The sequence below is a fragment of the Bombus vosnesenskii genome, unplaced genomic scaffold (assembly GCF_011952255.1).
Source record: "Bombus vosnesenskii isolate JDL3184/JDL3185 unplaced genomic scaffold, Bvos_JDL3184-5_v1.1 scf7180000013294, whole genome shotgun sequence".
In the NCBI taxonomy this organism is placed as follows: Eukaryota; Metazoa; Arthropoda; class Insecta; order Hymenoptera; family Apidae; genus Bombus; species Bombus vosnesenskii.
The window spans coordinates 1,753,422-1,768,595 of NW_022882945.1; the positions used below are offsets into that span (position 1 = coordinate 1,753,422).

Here is a 15,174-nt window from a genome sequence, read left to right on the forward strand (position 1 = left end):
TTCAACAAGTTATGAATCTACAAAATACTCACAGTCCTCGGTCTATTTATTCTTCAGTAGCAGATAAAAAATAGAAAGTTGATTGTGTTATTATTGGACGATAATGTTAAAATAAAATTCGCAAGAGCTGAAATTTCACCCTTGAGAGCCCCATGGTTTAAATTAGACACGTAAATCGAACGTCCCCGCAATAAGCGTGCAATTTTTACATTTTCCAACGGTCGATCAGGCGGAGCAATTATAGGTCCACCTTAACGTGTGTTGGATCATCGTCAACATCGTTTTCCCCCGAAAATAAACGAACTGGGGATGAAATTATAGGGATAAAAACTGCTCGCCGGGAAGAACTGTGTGCGATGTGTCGGGCTTCAGCCAGTAGCTTCGAGATGCGATAGATAGACAGTGGGGTAATTAGCGGCTGCTGATTGGTCACCTTCCTTCTCGATATATCCGAAGCTGGTCGGGGATGCAGGAACGTATAAACGTGTTGCGTGAGCGTTCATGGTGGGGGCTTATTTACTCGCTATTCAAACCATGCCGGGTTGGCCGATCGACGACGAGACAAGAAACGCCAGTGTGCGTCTGACAGTCGTTGCGATCAGGCGATGTACCTTGAACGGTATATCGATTCGTTTGTGTTTGCTTGATCGTTCATATTACCGTGTGAACAACATCGAACTGGTGCTGTGTTGGTTAAAAAAGTGCTGCTATTTCAGAGAAAGATAGACATTTTCTTCGGAATCCATTTCATTTTTCTCGATTCTGCATTGTAAACAGAAAGGAAGAAAGAGGAAGAGAGAAACCTCTTTTCACGAATTTCCATTCGATTCGATCATCGTACCAGAGACTACATACACACGTTGAGACTGGCAATTTTTTTTGGAAACGATCCAAGATCAAGTTTTTACCAAACGATTCCCCAAATCGATCGATCGATCGATTCGCGAACGGAGGTAACTTAGAACACGTGCACCTCGAGAGTGATATGGAACAAGTTGCTCGTACGACGAGGCTCAATCGTGTGGAGAGACAGTGCGAAGTGAAAGCGCGAAGATCGATCGTTTCAATCTTCGGAGATCGTCGATCGACGCGTGAAATATACGCTTGAGAACTACAGAGAAGATCACTTCTCGGGCCTTCTGGTCCTCGGAGACCTCATGGCACCCGATCTTGAGAAAAGGCGGCAAGAACTTAGGAGGACCAACAGTTGTACCTTGGAACAGGGGCACGAGCACCTTCAAATGCTTCTGCAACTTCGATGCACCGGAAATGCATTGATCGAGCCTTATCGACACGGTAAACTTGATCCATCTCCATATGTGTATGCTTCATTATTACTGTTTAATATTCAACGATTGGATCATGCCTACATAGGCCTGGTAATTGATATCTCCAGTCGAAACCAGTTGTTTCTGTGTGTGGTATTTTCAATTCTTTCTTTCCTTTTCTTTTTTTATTGTCTTTCATCTCTCACTTGCGACTTACGTCGAGACTTTGAGTGATTTATACCGCACGCTTAATGCGATATTTATATAAATTTTATTTGGACGTAGAGAATTTCCCGTTTCTTTTATTAGCCGTAATCGTCACTATATTCTAGGACTATAAAAGCAGTAAAACATAATCGACTCGTAACTTTGGATAGATATTTTATAAATTTAGGTACTTATATTTTTTAAGATGTTAATCATTGTTTTGTAAAATATACGAATAAAGATGTGTTCTTTTTATTTTCATTTCTTTCATCCAAGTTTTATACGTCATTGGTGCTTTTAATTTCAGCAACAAAGCAACAGTAATTCCGTTTTATTTCCTTTTTTTTTGTTGTTATTGCTGCTATCATAGAGTTCAAGAAACTCAAACGAGCTCACTTTTCTTGCTATTGAATGACGCAGTTTTCTTTGGGTTTAAGAGACAACGTTTCGTATGTTGCATCATCCACGTAAGAGGAGATAAATTTCACGTGGCTTTCTTTATCAAAATTTTTTTACAAGTCTGGATTACTAATGTTTTAGCCACGTTTCTTCTTCCCAACCTGGTTTATGGATATACCGGAATGATTAATTGGAGGAATTAGAGAAATTGCGAAGATTTCTGCAACTTAATCGAGCTAACGCCACCGTTAGCGCTACAAGACGATAAAGAGTTTCGCATGTTCATCCTACCGGTTTCTCTCTTTATTAAATAGGTACCCTTGGGCGAGTCTTCTACTTGTTTATGCCGTCGTCGATGAGAACGCCACGATACCTCCTTTCCTTTCTTCTTTTCCTCTCCTCTTCTTACCTCTTTTTCAAACGTACGATTATTCTGCTCCAAATTCCACAAATTTATTTGTCTCTTTTTTAAACGAGTTCCGCGCTTTATTTCAGTTAACGTGTAACTTAAATACGTCTGCATCGTACGAACAACAAGCCGTTTTTTCGTGTTTTACGAGTCGACCTCTACTCCGAAACGGTACGTTATTTTCATTCAGTGAAATATATAGTTTTCGTTTGACCTTTGATAAAGAGAAATACAATTTGTTAAAAATTAGTCGCGCTGCAGGTCTTCATACATTTGACAAAAAAACGTAGTTTTCGCTTAAGTAAAAAACCATGTACACACAACGTCGTATATTAGCACGTTTATTCTTTAACATATCAGGTATTGATAAAACAGTTCTTGATCGTTTTGTCGTAGTAAGTACGCAATAGCTTTGCTTACTTCGTTTTTTTAAGATCTACGAAGTTTTTTGTAAGTAGCATGGTATCCCTTTCATCCCTTAAAATCTTATGCATAAGTATCTCATACATAAAGGGACACGCCCTCTTCATTCGATGCGTTTCCACCTCGAATTCATACAGATACTATGTAAATCTATCCATCTCTTAAATTCTCATAAATAACAATTATTCCATACGACACATACTTCGTCACTCCTCTTCTTTCTAAATCCTCCAGTCTCCCTCTACGTTCTGTATTTCCATTCGGAACTCGGGATGGGGTCGATTGCATTTCCACGCTATTTTTCTCTGCTTATCTGCCGTCTCGATATTATTGTTAGAAGCATTTCTGCGCGTTGTTTCGTCTGTCTAACACCCGGGAAATCGACGCCGTCTCTATTGTATCGGGTCTGAGATAACCTCTGCGAGGAATCCTTCGAACCGTACCACTCCGTTCCTCCGCCATCTCCTTTCCTTTCCTCTTTTCCTGCGTCTCGAACGCTCACAATAAATCACTGCCCTCGCGCGCTCCTTCCTCTCCTTCGCCCTTGATACGCGCTTCTCTCGCCTCTTACCCCTATCGCCGTCGTTGGCGAACGTTCTCTATCTGTGTTATGCTTTCTTATGATTCACTCGTTTGGTCCCAGAACGCAGGAGGAGAAGGAAGACTACGGCCGCTGAGAGACGGTCGCGAATCGCGATACTCCGGTTATCGCGGCCCGTCTGAAAAGCGCTTTTGCGCGGTCGTTGCCAGGCGAAACGGAAGAAGGGAGAGCCAATCCGCTTCGGGTCCGCGGCAATCCGCCTCGAAACCACCGCCGACCAATCGCGCTTTGCGTCTCCCGCGCTTTTCTTCGTCGTTCGTTCCTCTCCGATTTTCTGTCGTTGGAGCGTTCGCGGCCGATCGTGGCGAACGATCAGCTCCTCAGTCGTCCTCCTCCTCTTCTTCTTACCGATCTTCTGGCTTGTGGTAAGAATTTTCAGAACCGTTCCACATAGTGTCACGAGTTGTTGCGATCTCTATTGTTCCATGTTACGTCTCGTCGATCCGTTCGAGAACGGGGTGTTTCCTGCGTTCGGCGATACGCTCTTCGGTGAGTCGTGAGAACCGTTTTCGTCGTTCGATTGACAAAATTTGGCCGTACGACAACACGCGACAAGATCCTATCGATCGCAGAATTAACAGAATTCTATTGATCGGGCAATTGAAAAGATCGTGCCATTTGAAATTCTTATAATACACCTTTGAAAATATTATGTCGATTACGGCGTGGGTCGTAGCATTGAAAAAGATCGTAGTAAATTGGAAAGATCGTTTCTATCGGAGCATCGATACATCGAAGAATTGAGAAACATTGTAAGTTGGCGTCGATCATAGGATTGAACAAATTAATAAGTTGAAAAAGTCGTAGAATTAAAATGATTGTATGGATCATACTATATGAAAAAATCGTGTGCATCGAAGAATTAAAGAAGTCGTGTAGATTTGAAAAGGATCGAAAAAAACGCGCCACTTGGCGGGACAGTTTCTCTGATGAGCGATGAAGTTGCGGGAAGTAAAATTTAGCATAGGAATGAGTAATGTGCGTGGTTGTAAAGTAATCCTTCTGGATTGCGTAAGATGAGGCTTGCGCGGATTATTTATTTCTCTGAGGATCTCGTGTCTGTAGATACAAGTATCGGGAGTAAAACTGTCCGCATGTTCACGCTGCTATTACGATAATAAAGGTTACACGATTGCGCAATTCTATCTAATCGTTGATTATTATTTAATACCAGTAGGAGAAAAAGAATCTAAATAGTCGGAGAAAGTTTCTGCAGTTTTCTTCGACGTATCTGCGTTCGTTCAATGATTCGAATCTCGAATTCCATTAAACGAACGTATTATTGTTATATACCTATCGTTACTTTTCTTTGCCAGCGATATCGAAGAAAAAATAGTTGGACGCCATTGAACAACGCCAAACAGTTTCGCCTTTGTTTCTCGTTGTTCGATCTTGGTAAAACGTATCACAGATTCTTTTGTCATTGTCGGCCATGAAATTACATGTGATCGAGCTACACATATAGGAAAGAAAAAAAATAGAGGTAAATTGTTCCGCGATCTTCAGACAAGTGTGAAACGTATGGATGTGAAATACTCGCGAGCGCGCTTGCTATCTGTCGTTCTTGAATTTGCGACAAATTAAAACGCGAAATATTTTACCAGCGACTTGAACGATTTTTTTTCTCTCGTTAACGATCGTTTAACGTACACTGAGAACAGATGATCCAGCTAGCCAAATAGGCGTAATTTTTCGGTACATCTATATCTCTCAGATACTTTGTAAATATCTGTGTCCTCGCATGAGATTATCCAATTTCGAGTTACCTGAACGCAGCCGATGAAGCTGACTCGACGTTAAAATTATCACAAATTAGCGTAGAACGCAGAGTCGAATGTCGAAACTTGTTATATCCGATCGTGGCCGAGCCTTGATGAGACATTTCATGGATCGTTAGGTAGGTCGGACATTGCAGCGTCGACAAATATTTTGTCAGCTCGGTATCTTGTGATTAGAAAAATTCCATCGTAAATGGAAAATGATAAACATCGCCATGCGTATTCGATTCGATTTTAATATTTAATCGGCTACGAATTAAAAGTTTCTTCGTATTTCCAGCATTTTTCTCTTTTTTCTTTTTTTTTTTTGTTACAATCATGAACGAGCTTAAACGGGCAAATACTTAATAGATTGAACGATATTAAACAAGCATGCAATTATACAATCGTGAAATGCTTCCAAGAAACGCTGGAAAACAGCCTCATTTTCCAGAATCTTTTGTTACGATGAAGCTCTGATTGTAATTCGTCTTTAATTTTCAGAGATTCAAAGGTATTGAATAATTATTACTTCTTTTAAGTGATTATTCGTATTGCCATATGAAAAAAGCAATTAAATAGCACTGTGCCTTCTGACAAATAACACTGATTCTTCGTTATATTATTACGCTGAAAAAAGTTAATTCCTAGGAATTGAAGATAATTTATTATTCACGTTATAACGCTAGTTATCTTAATTCGTAGTTATAGTAGCGAAACTTTTGCACATAATTTTGATTATACGATCAAAGTCTACCTTGCTCCGAACTAAAGTCAAGTACTATTATAATTTATGTTATATCTAGAGGTATGCGAGAACCCGAATACTTTGGGTCGGGACCTAATTGTTGGTTGTGAATTTTTCTCGGGATCGGATCGGGTTCCTGAAAGTATCTCGTAATTCGAGATAGCATCCCGGAGACCTTAACACTACTCCAGAATTTTAAATATACGTAATAAATATATAACAAAATACGAGATAGATATAATATAATTTTATAATTCTCAAGAATTCCGGCAATCTCGAATTACGAGATACTTTCAGGACTCGACCCGTCCCGAGTATCGGATTGCCAACACGTTCGGCTTCTCGTATATTTCTAATTCTGATGTAAAAAATGCAGGAGATCTTGATGACACTGAAACAATTATTTTCTAAATTACTTGTTCAAATTCTTTGCCATTTTATTACACTCTCGAGGGATTAATCCGTTTCTCGGCCTCTTGAGTGCTTCCGGGAACGTAGGAGAACACGATGAATCGTAGTAGATGGGCCTCGCTCGCATAGATTGCATTCTTTGCGAAATTATCCAACATCCATAGAATTCAACTATGTGTTTTTCATTCCTAGAAGAATCTCGTTGACGATTACGAACGTGTACAAATTCTTCAACGTATTCAATTGGCCACGCTCGACTCGCAACAGTGAGAAATTAGTTTGATAACCTTCTTGTTAAACCGCAATTCGTGAGGTTATTTCGGGTCACGTTTCGTATCGTTGGATACTCAGTAATAGACAGATTTTCCCTAGGGAAACGTGACGCAATTTTTTCCATCTTTAAATATGCTTCTCTATAGATTTTTTCTTTTAATCGTTCAAAATACAATATCCATTTGCCGCATGATCTCCAGATAGATCTTTTTCTGCAATCGTCGGTGAGATGCTCGAAACTCAATATCCGCTCTTTACATGGCTTTTCTTCCTGAACTTTTTTCTTCTAATTATCGATGAAGTATTAAAAACCTAATATTATTAATTTAGAGATTCGCTCGTCAATCAAATATTCAGATCGCGATATTTATTCATTTCGTTACATCGAATCGGTGATAGTACTCTACTTTATATTCTGGCCATTTCTCACGTAAAAACTCGTCAAGGTTATACGGATTCCCTAATCTTTTTTCAACGCGATCACGCCTGGATCTCGACTAGATTCTCGAACGAACGAAACCCGTAAGAATACCTTCCGAGACCCGATTGGCCTGAAATCGTCCCACGTGTTGGGTATTCGGGCTCTTTCATAACGTGGCACATCCATCTAGATGAGATCTCGCGCTACAGGCGTCCCCGCCGACATAATCCACGTGTTTCGAACATGTGCTCGGCCGCGCGAGTGCGAAGTCTACGCGCAAAGCGACGCTCATTAATAATGCGCATGTACACATTCTTGGGCAATATATACGAACCGCTCGTACGCTCGTCTAACAGTACACTTGATACAACTGGCGACGCGACCAGAATCCGATTAAACCATACAGAGAGAGAGAGAGAGAGAAAGAGAGAGAGAGAGAAAAAGAACTGGCCTGGCGAGCGACGATTGCTCGTAATTTGGAAGGATGAAACTAAATTTTATCAACGAATGTACTACATTTGTTAGATTACGATTATAACGAATTACCATAGTCGGATTATAATTTTAATCAAACTTCGTGCTCGTTCGAAAAACGTAGAAGATTTGACGAAATCTTTCGTTTCTGAATCTTCGGGCAATCGACGATTTTATCAAAATAATTGCGCACTTATCTCAATCCTGTTACTATCTATATACATGGCTTACTTTTATGATGTCCAAAAATACTAGAAAACTATGCTTATTTTACTATCAACGCGATTATCAAAGTGTCGTATCACAGTCGGAAGAACAACAAAAACGTACACGTCGAGATATAATCTGAAGAAGTAATCGGAATACGAAAGAGCACGATCTTCTCACAAAAGTATATACTTATCAGGCCTGTTTTTCGCTTGTCGCCGAGATGGAGAACGTGTGGCCCGTCAACCGACTAATCATCTCGCGGAATTATCGATAAGCGAGAGAGGCCGGCTTGATTATTTCTTTTCATTGTTACGTAAATAACATCGACTCGTCGTACATACTCGAGGTACAATCACTCGTGAAATTATTCGAACGCTTATCACAGAAAGTTTGTATGAATATATTATGTGTGTATTACACAAAGTATTTGAAATTTCGCTAACGCTATAATTACAGGAACACGTTTGTCATGATTATGATGACAGACTTTGAAACTAGTCTGGAAATATATTAGAACGCAGCAAAAAAATTATATTACATGTGCGATATGAACGATAGCTACCTAGAACATATAATTATTTACTAGCGTTAAGCACGATCTTATTAAATATTTAAGCTTATTGTTACAACGAATAATCGACTGTCTAAATAACATTGCGGTCCTTATGAAGTGTCTGTTTGCAATAAATATCTTGCAACTTCTGTATACATTTTCGAATTTATCTCAAACTTTATCAACGTGACCAAAATCGCGTCATATCGCGTGCCATACAAAATATTTTGTATAACACACACAGTATCCAAAAAAAGCTTCTGCAGGTGATCATGTACTTTCGCGAACTACTGTACGTGACCTGTCGACTCTAAAACTGTATGTGTAGTGATGTACGTGCAGAGTGAGTGGTCGAGAGATGAAGAGAGAGAGAGGGAGAGAGAAAGAAAAAGAGATCTGATTAAAAAGTACGTTGACTCACTCGATTGTACACGGAGGATACCTACTGATAAAATGCGCGAAACTCGTATCTCTTTCTTCCCTTTTTAAACGCGGTCTGTATGGAGTCGCAGACAACAAACTTTGATAACAAACGAGCCACGATAAAGAGTTAAATATTTATTTACTAAAATGTTAATTCTTCTGTTGTGATTGTTCTTGCCTATAGATTGAACTCGAGGTTACAGGGATCAAGCGTTTTTTTCTTTTTCAGTGTCAATGAAACAGAATGACGACGCATCCGATTAAAGGAATCGCGACGATGAAGAACGACGACGAGGACGATGAAGAGTTTGGTTTTCAATATATGTATGTTGCTCGAACTGTACAAAAGTCAGAGGTTATTATTTTCGAAAACTCTTGTCGTCCCTCGTTATCGTCTGTGCGCCGTCAATTTTTTACGGACGTCGCGTAATCGACGCCAGATATAATAAAATTGAAAATAGAATAGAATTCATTCGCGTCTAAAATTACCCGATGGTAATTGTACAAATTAACTACACAGCCTGAGGGTTAAATAATAAATTTATCGAAACGGGTTTCCGCGAATTGTAAAACTCGAGTGAGAAACTTTGCTCCGCTCTTCGCGATCCTCGTAGCTATTTTTTATTGACACAGCTGCATTCGTCGATGACGTTTCCCGATCTGTCGAATTTCAGCAATTTTCGATACCGATCGCTCTCAGGGACAAGAGAAACCACGATATTAAAAACTCATTGGTTCGACGAGAATACGAAAATTCGTTATCGATCTTGAAGCGGCGTCCGTCCACAGCCTTTATCTCTTCTCCATTTCTACTCTTTTCCTTCTTTCCTCTTCAGCTATATCCGTGCGATGTGGCGTTTATTTAGCACGCTGTGTCGTGACCTCGCGGATTTTACGGAGCTTATCGCCGCTTCTTAAGTAGGCTATCGGTATCGTCGTTAACCGTGTAGTGGATTGTCAACGTGTCACGCGAATTCTGTCGCAAGAATCCGTGGAACGCGGTTCCCCTGGACGGTACAGGAAAACGTTGGAAAGTTTCCCGTCAGTTCTCTAACTGTACATTCGATTTTCGGGCAGATAACAAAATGCTCGAGGCATTTGGTTAATCGTTTACACGCAGGTTTCCGAAATTCCAGCGAAAGTGCTGGAATCTATGAGATAAAATATAGAAATCGTGAAAACCGTTAAGGTAATGTCGAGTGTCGTCATCTAGAAAAGGAAATAACACGATCGAAAGTATACAGTGACGGGTTGTATAACATAAAGATAGGCAAAAGCCTTATTAAATAAAAAAAAATTATAAAATAAAAGCTGGAAGCATGGATGTTTATATATTTTTTTTCATTAATACTATTTTGAAACTTCCATGAAATGAAATCGAGAGTACCCGACAGATTGAATGGAGAGATATTTTTCTAAAATAAAGATAAAAGGGAGAATATGCACAGAAGCAAATTTACAAAATTAAGAGAGACGTTTTTTCCGATGCGATTTAATTTACGAATAAACATTTCCTCAGTTTTGGTACGTATTATTGGTATGTTAGTGTCATCGGCATGTTAGTCGATATACTAGCAACGAAGAATATGCTTTATCTAGTCAATGTTTGAGAAAAATCGACGGATAGCACACCACCTTATCTCTCTATCTTCACTTACACCTAGAGCAATGATCTAGCAGTAACTTTGTTTAAGTTGCGATTAAACTAGCAAAGCGTAATTAAACCAACAGTACTACGAACTTGTACAATTCGTATGATTTTGCTAGTTGCCGCGCGAATCTTCAATCTTTACAACGTTCTTACTAATCTTAGCTCTGTCAAGTTCTTTATACGATTTTCTTAGGTAAAAAATATTTCACGAGTTCGAGGAAAAGACGAACGAACAGTGTTGTTGACGCGAATAAAATATTTCATTCCAATTCCATATTGAAGTTTTCCTTAAGATATCGAGTGACATTTTGCATGACGAATCAGCCAATTTATCGAGAGATATCAACATTTTCTAAACTAAATTTCTTAAAAGCATGACCGTACAGAAGTTGGTTATAACATTATCATCAAAGATAAAGCACAGCCTAATCTGACCTCAAAACCGCTGATTATCAAAACCACTAATTATTTCTTTGACATATAACGATTATAATTATATATTGTTCTTGGTGGTATCCACTTAAAATACAATTAGCGTAGTCTCGCTACAGATGTCTTGGCAGAGAACGATCGAAGGAGAAAAGTAAGAGAAACCGGTAGAAGAAGAGCGGTATTTCTGCGTCAACTGTGTCACAACTGTCTCACATCTATTTAGAATTATCATAGTCTGTCTATAGAAATGTTAACAAATACATATATCGATTAAAAAGAGAAAAGAGGGAAAAGAGGAAAAGGAGGAAACCGATAGAAGAATCGTTATACCAGTAGACGAAATTTTTTGCCGCCAATTATTTGATACCGACTATTTGATATTCGCTTCAAATTATCGTAGTCCTGCTATAGAAACTTTGACAAACAGTGGTCGAAAGAAAAAAAAGGGAAACCAGTAGAAGAAGGCGGTGCTTTTGCATACGAGTTACTTCCGCGCGCACGATGGTGAACGCCACGGATCGTACACGATAAGGATCACGAGAGCGAGAAAGAGAGAGAATCGATCGGCGCAGGTAACAATATCCTTGAGACTCGAGAGGCGTCATAGTTAGCGCGCGGTCCGACGCGCTGTTTGCCGTGTAATAGTAACGATGTTTATCGATCCTGTTATCGGGAGTACACTCGCAAATGCACGGATGTTCCACGAGTTCGAGGACAATCGGCGGAGACGTAAGTACACGGCGTAGGAGAGACAGAGGGAGGCCTAATAAGGAAAAGAAACAGTCGAAAGGCGGCGGGAAAACGAGACAGAAGAGAAAGAAGAAAAAATATCGTAAGAACAGGAAAAATTGGTAGTCTACTTTGGAGAATAGTCCGAACACTAGGATAACGATGCTCGTTCGCTAGCTAAACGAGTTTGCACACCTTCTACTACGAATTCTACGAAATTTATTTGACACAGGTTGTATAATTGTTGTTCGTCGTCGCGGTCGTTTCTTTTTCCTTTGTTCTTCTTCCAACGCGATCCTTATTTTCTTCGTTAGCTTCGTAATCGGTGACGATCATTGGATTATTGGATTTTCTTTCGTGGTTTTGGTACGTCGCCCATGTTGATCTCTTCGGGGTTGTCTTTCACAACCGTAACAAGCCCCTATCGTGAACAAAAAAAAAGAAAGACGATCAACAACTTTGCTGATATCAGACTGGTATCGTTGAAGGGTTGCGATAAGATATTTCGCGATCGTTAAGCGGTTTTAAGCTTCCTCTTGAGATCTAAAGTCCTTGTTTATTGACTCGAATTACGTAGGATTTTCAAACAGGGTTAGAGTTCGTGTTTTTCGGCGCGCAGGAACGCGTTGCGCGATAAACGGGAAATATATCCACCTGTATGTATGATTTACGCAACTCTGGCAAGCTTTTAATGTATTGCAAGGCCGGCGGAATGGCTGCTCTTTCAATTATCCTAAGTGGCACGTTCAGTTTTCGAAACGGAAGCGAGGAACGTAACAAACGAAGTGGAGTCACCGCGTCAACCTTATGCAGAATTCGACAAATTTAGAACCACCGTTTGTAGTACCTCGTTACCGGATGATACATATCTGATAGCTTTAATTCTTTGATTGCATCACTCTTAAGTAACCATTAAATATAACCAGACTACGTGTAAACAAATTTACGTATTTCGTATATCAGCTAATCGAATTTCACTCGAAATAAGTAGAAAATTGGTTGGAAAATAAACGTCGCCGATAGGAACAAACGCGTACCCTTATCCCGTCAGACGTTCGCGTCTACGTCGCGGGCGTAATTACTCGCAGCCGTAATTAAATTCCGCGCACAGGTCGCGATTTATCCGGCGAGGTAAAAGCGAAATAACGAGGTGTGTAGCGAGTGTCGCCACGAAGCGACGGTGCACGACGCCGAGCATCGAGGTTGAAAACGACGAAGATCGTCGCGAACGTAGGTCGTTGACATCGTCCCGTGATTTTCCTCGACGATCACATAGATGCACCTTACACGTGTGTGCACGTGCCCATTACGTCGGCCTGTCTACCCCCTGTTGGCGGCAAGGCAGAGAGGGGTGATCCCCTCACCACCAGTTGCATGTGCGATTGCAACTTCACCCCCACGCAATTATCCCATCCAGTAGTCGAGCTTCTATAGATAGACCGATATTACTCTCTCTCTCTCTCTTTCTCCCTTTCTCTCTCCCCATTTCTCCTTTTCTCTTTCTCTCTCTCTCTCTCTCTCTCTCTCTCTCTTTTCACATCGTGTTTTTCGCTCTCTTTCTGCCAGTTTCTTGATATTCCTCGTTTCTTTTCTCATTTCTTCGCTCGACGCTTCTCTCTTCAATCCGTTCGGACGCATTTTTCCCTGTTTATCTGCGAGCTCGAGGTTGACTCTTTTGCACACGTATCGCGGCTGTACTTACGTTTTATTTGCGAGGATAATTGTTGCGCTCGCGCGTTTACTTGGAATTGCTCCTTGGAATTTGCTTATCGTGAAGGTTCTGTGTTGTTGTATTTGTTAATACGTGTAAAAATGTTATATTTGTGTGGTTCGTAGATTGCGTTTGTGGGAAATTTAAAGGGTGCAAAGATGCGCAGAATGAACATAATACGGAAAAATATTCGAGACATGGTACTAAGTTTTAGCGGTTGAAACAAATCCCTCGAGCATCCCTCGTTCTTTAGTTCTCTTCGTAAAAGTATGAACATTCGCAGTTTGATGATGTGTCAGCCAGGTCGCGATGAATTATATTCCATAATGATGGAAAAATTGCAAAAATTGTTATTGCAAAGGGAAGGATCGAATACACATCGTAATTCAAAGTTTCGCAGCAATGACGAGGTCCAATATTTAAGATACAATCGAGAATGGCTGGAAGGAATTTCGAGATGGCGGTTTACAGGGGCGAAAACGTCGAATGGCGGATTTATAGTCGAATTATTACGAGATCTGAAACTCGCAAAAACCAGAGAAACGCGCAGAATTTTATCGTGGGATGTTATCAGCGAAAATAGATTCAGTGGGGCCTATGACGAAATACAGAATATGTAGTTATATTATGATAAGTGAACTACGCCACATTATTGTATGTGGAGCAGTTTTATCATTCTCTAATAATAGTAAGAGTAGAATCTTTAATAAGAATTACAGTTTAAACGATCTGTCCTAAAATAATTTTTAAGTCTCGAACTTAATATCTAATTGTAACCAATTTGCCGTACATTCTTCCTAGCAAATCTTCCTATATTTCCTCCTATAGATTTTTAAATAAAAGTCTAAAATAACATAATCTTCGATTCTTAATTCCTTAACTTCTGTTTAAAACCTGCCAACTGTACTCTTTGTCTTTTATATAAAAACTATATATATTGCATTTCTTCCTCTACGATCCCAAATAAAGCGTTGGATAGTCCCAACAAGTGGCTCCCTACGACATATTCACGTCATTCAGAATCTCTATGAATACGCAGAAATGAAAAGAAGAAATTAAAGAAGGATAAGAGAAAAAGGAAATACAAAAGCACCAGGGAAATAAATAAAAAAGTGAAGGAACAGAGAGACGTAGAAAAAATATCAAAATCAATCCGTGATACGCGGCGTATTGTTCGTTCCATTTGTCGATCGCCGGCTGGTTAATCGTCGTGAGATAAACCCGTCTTTTTACTCTGACTGCGAAGAGACGAGTGCGCTAACACACAATCATCGATCTCTGTCGGACTTTGTACGGCTCGATGTCTGTACCGCTTGTATCGGCCATAGTGGAAAAATGAAAATCACGACCAGTCGCTGCTGCATCGAGGCTAAAAGCTGCTCGTCGAACCGTCGCTTCTCGCCTGTTCGTCAGACAGAACGCGGTTATTTAAATATAACCACGGATTTTCTTTTCCCGCCGTCGAACAGAGTCGCGTTCGCGTTAAAAATCGCGCGATAATGCCTCTCAGAGGAACGACGCGACTTCGTTGCGATTTTTCAGTGATGACTAATAGAAGCGTCAGGAGCCTCTGTACATCGTCAGAAATACAAATCTCATAAGCGCGAATCTCATAAATATAAATCTTATCTCTCGATAAAAGTCAAATCGCACTGTGTCTCCATTGCAACGATTGCGACACTACGTTGCTCGTCTTCGACAAGAACTAATACTCGACTCGAGAATCTTTCTATGCTCTCGACATATCTCATTGTCGATTCTCGTAGTTACTCGTTCGTCCTTTTTCAAAAATATACTTCGGATCAAAAATTACGTAACACGCTTCGTCGCCGACAAGGAAGATCGACATGGTCGAAGAATCGTAATGTCGCGGCTGGTCGGTGACGCATGTATCGTTGCACTCCTGTCTGACAGTCTTGAACTCCGACTTGGAACGTGTCATTGTCCGAATTGAATTATTTGCTTCCCTCCGATTCGCTGTCGCGCGGCGAGGTGTCGGTTTATTGTTGACCGACTCGATTTCATTTCTGTCACGGACGAGTTCGTCGAGTTTAACTGATGGGAAGGCGAGTTT

The 15,174-nt window shown here is 40.3% G+C and overlaps 1 protein-coding gene across 8 annotated transcripts in view; it reads left to right on the top strand.

Moving 5' to 3' along the window:
* The window catches only part of LOC117232933 (nuclear factor of activated T-cells 5), a 58,632-nt gene that overhangs the window by 33,154 nt on the left and 10,304 nt on the right, over positions 1-15,174 (top strand). For 4 of the 8 annotated variants that reach the window (XM_033492718.1, XM_033492720.1, XM_033492722.1 and 1 more), the window contains exon 1: positions 568-1,296. The exons of 2 other annotated variants lie outside the window; for them this stretch is intronic. In XM_033492718.1, coding sequence (XP_033348609.1) covers positions 1,158-1,296 — 139 coding nt within the window. In that variant the 5' untranslated portion in view covers positions 568-1,157. Of the gene's footprint in view, positions 1-566; positions 1,297-3,717; positions 3,797-15,174 lie in introns of those variants that run through there. 2 more of the 8 variants (XM_033492724.1, XM_033492721.1) reach the window with 2 other exon arrangements.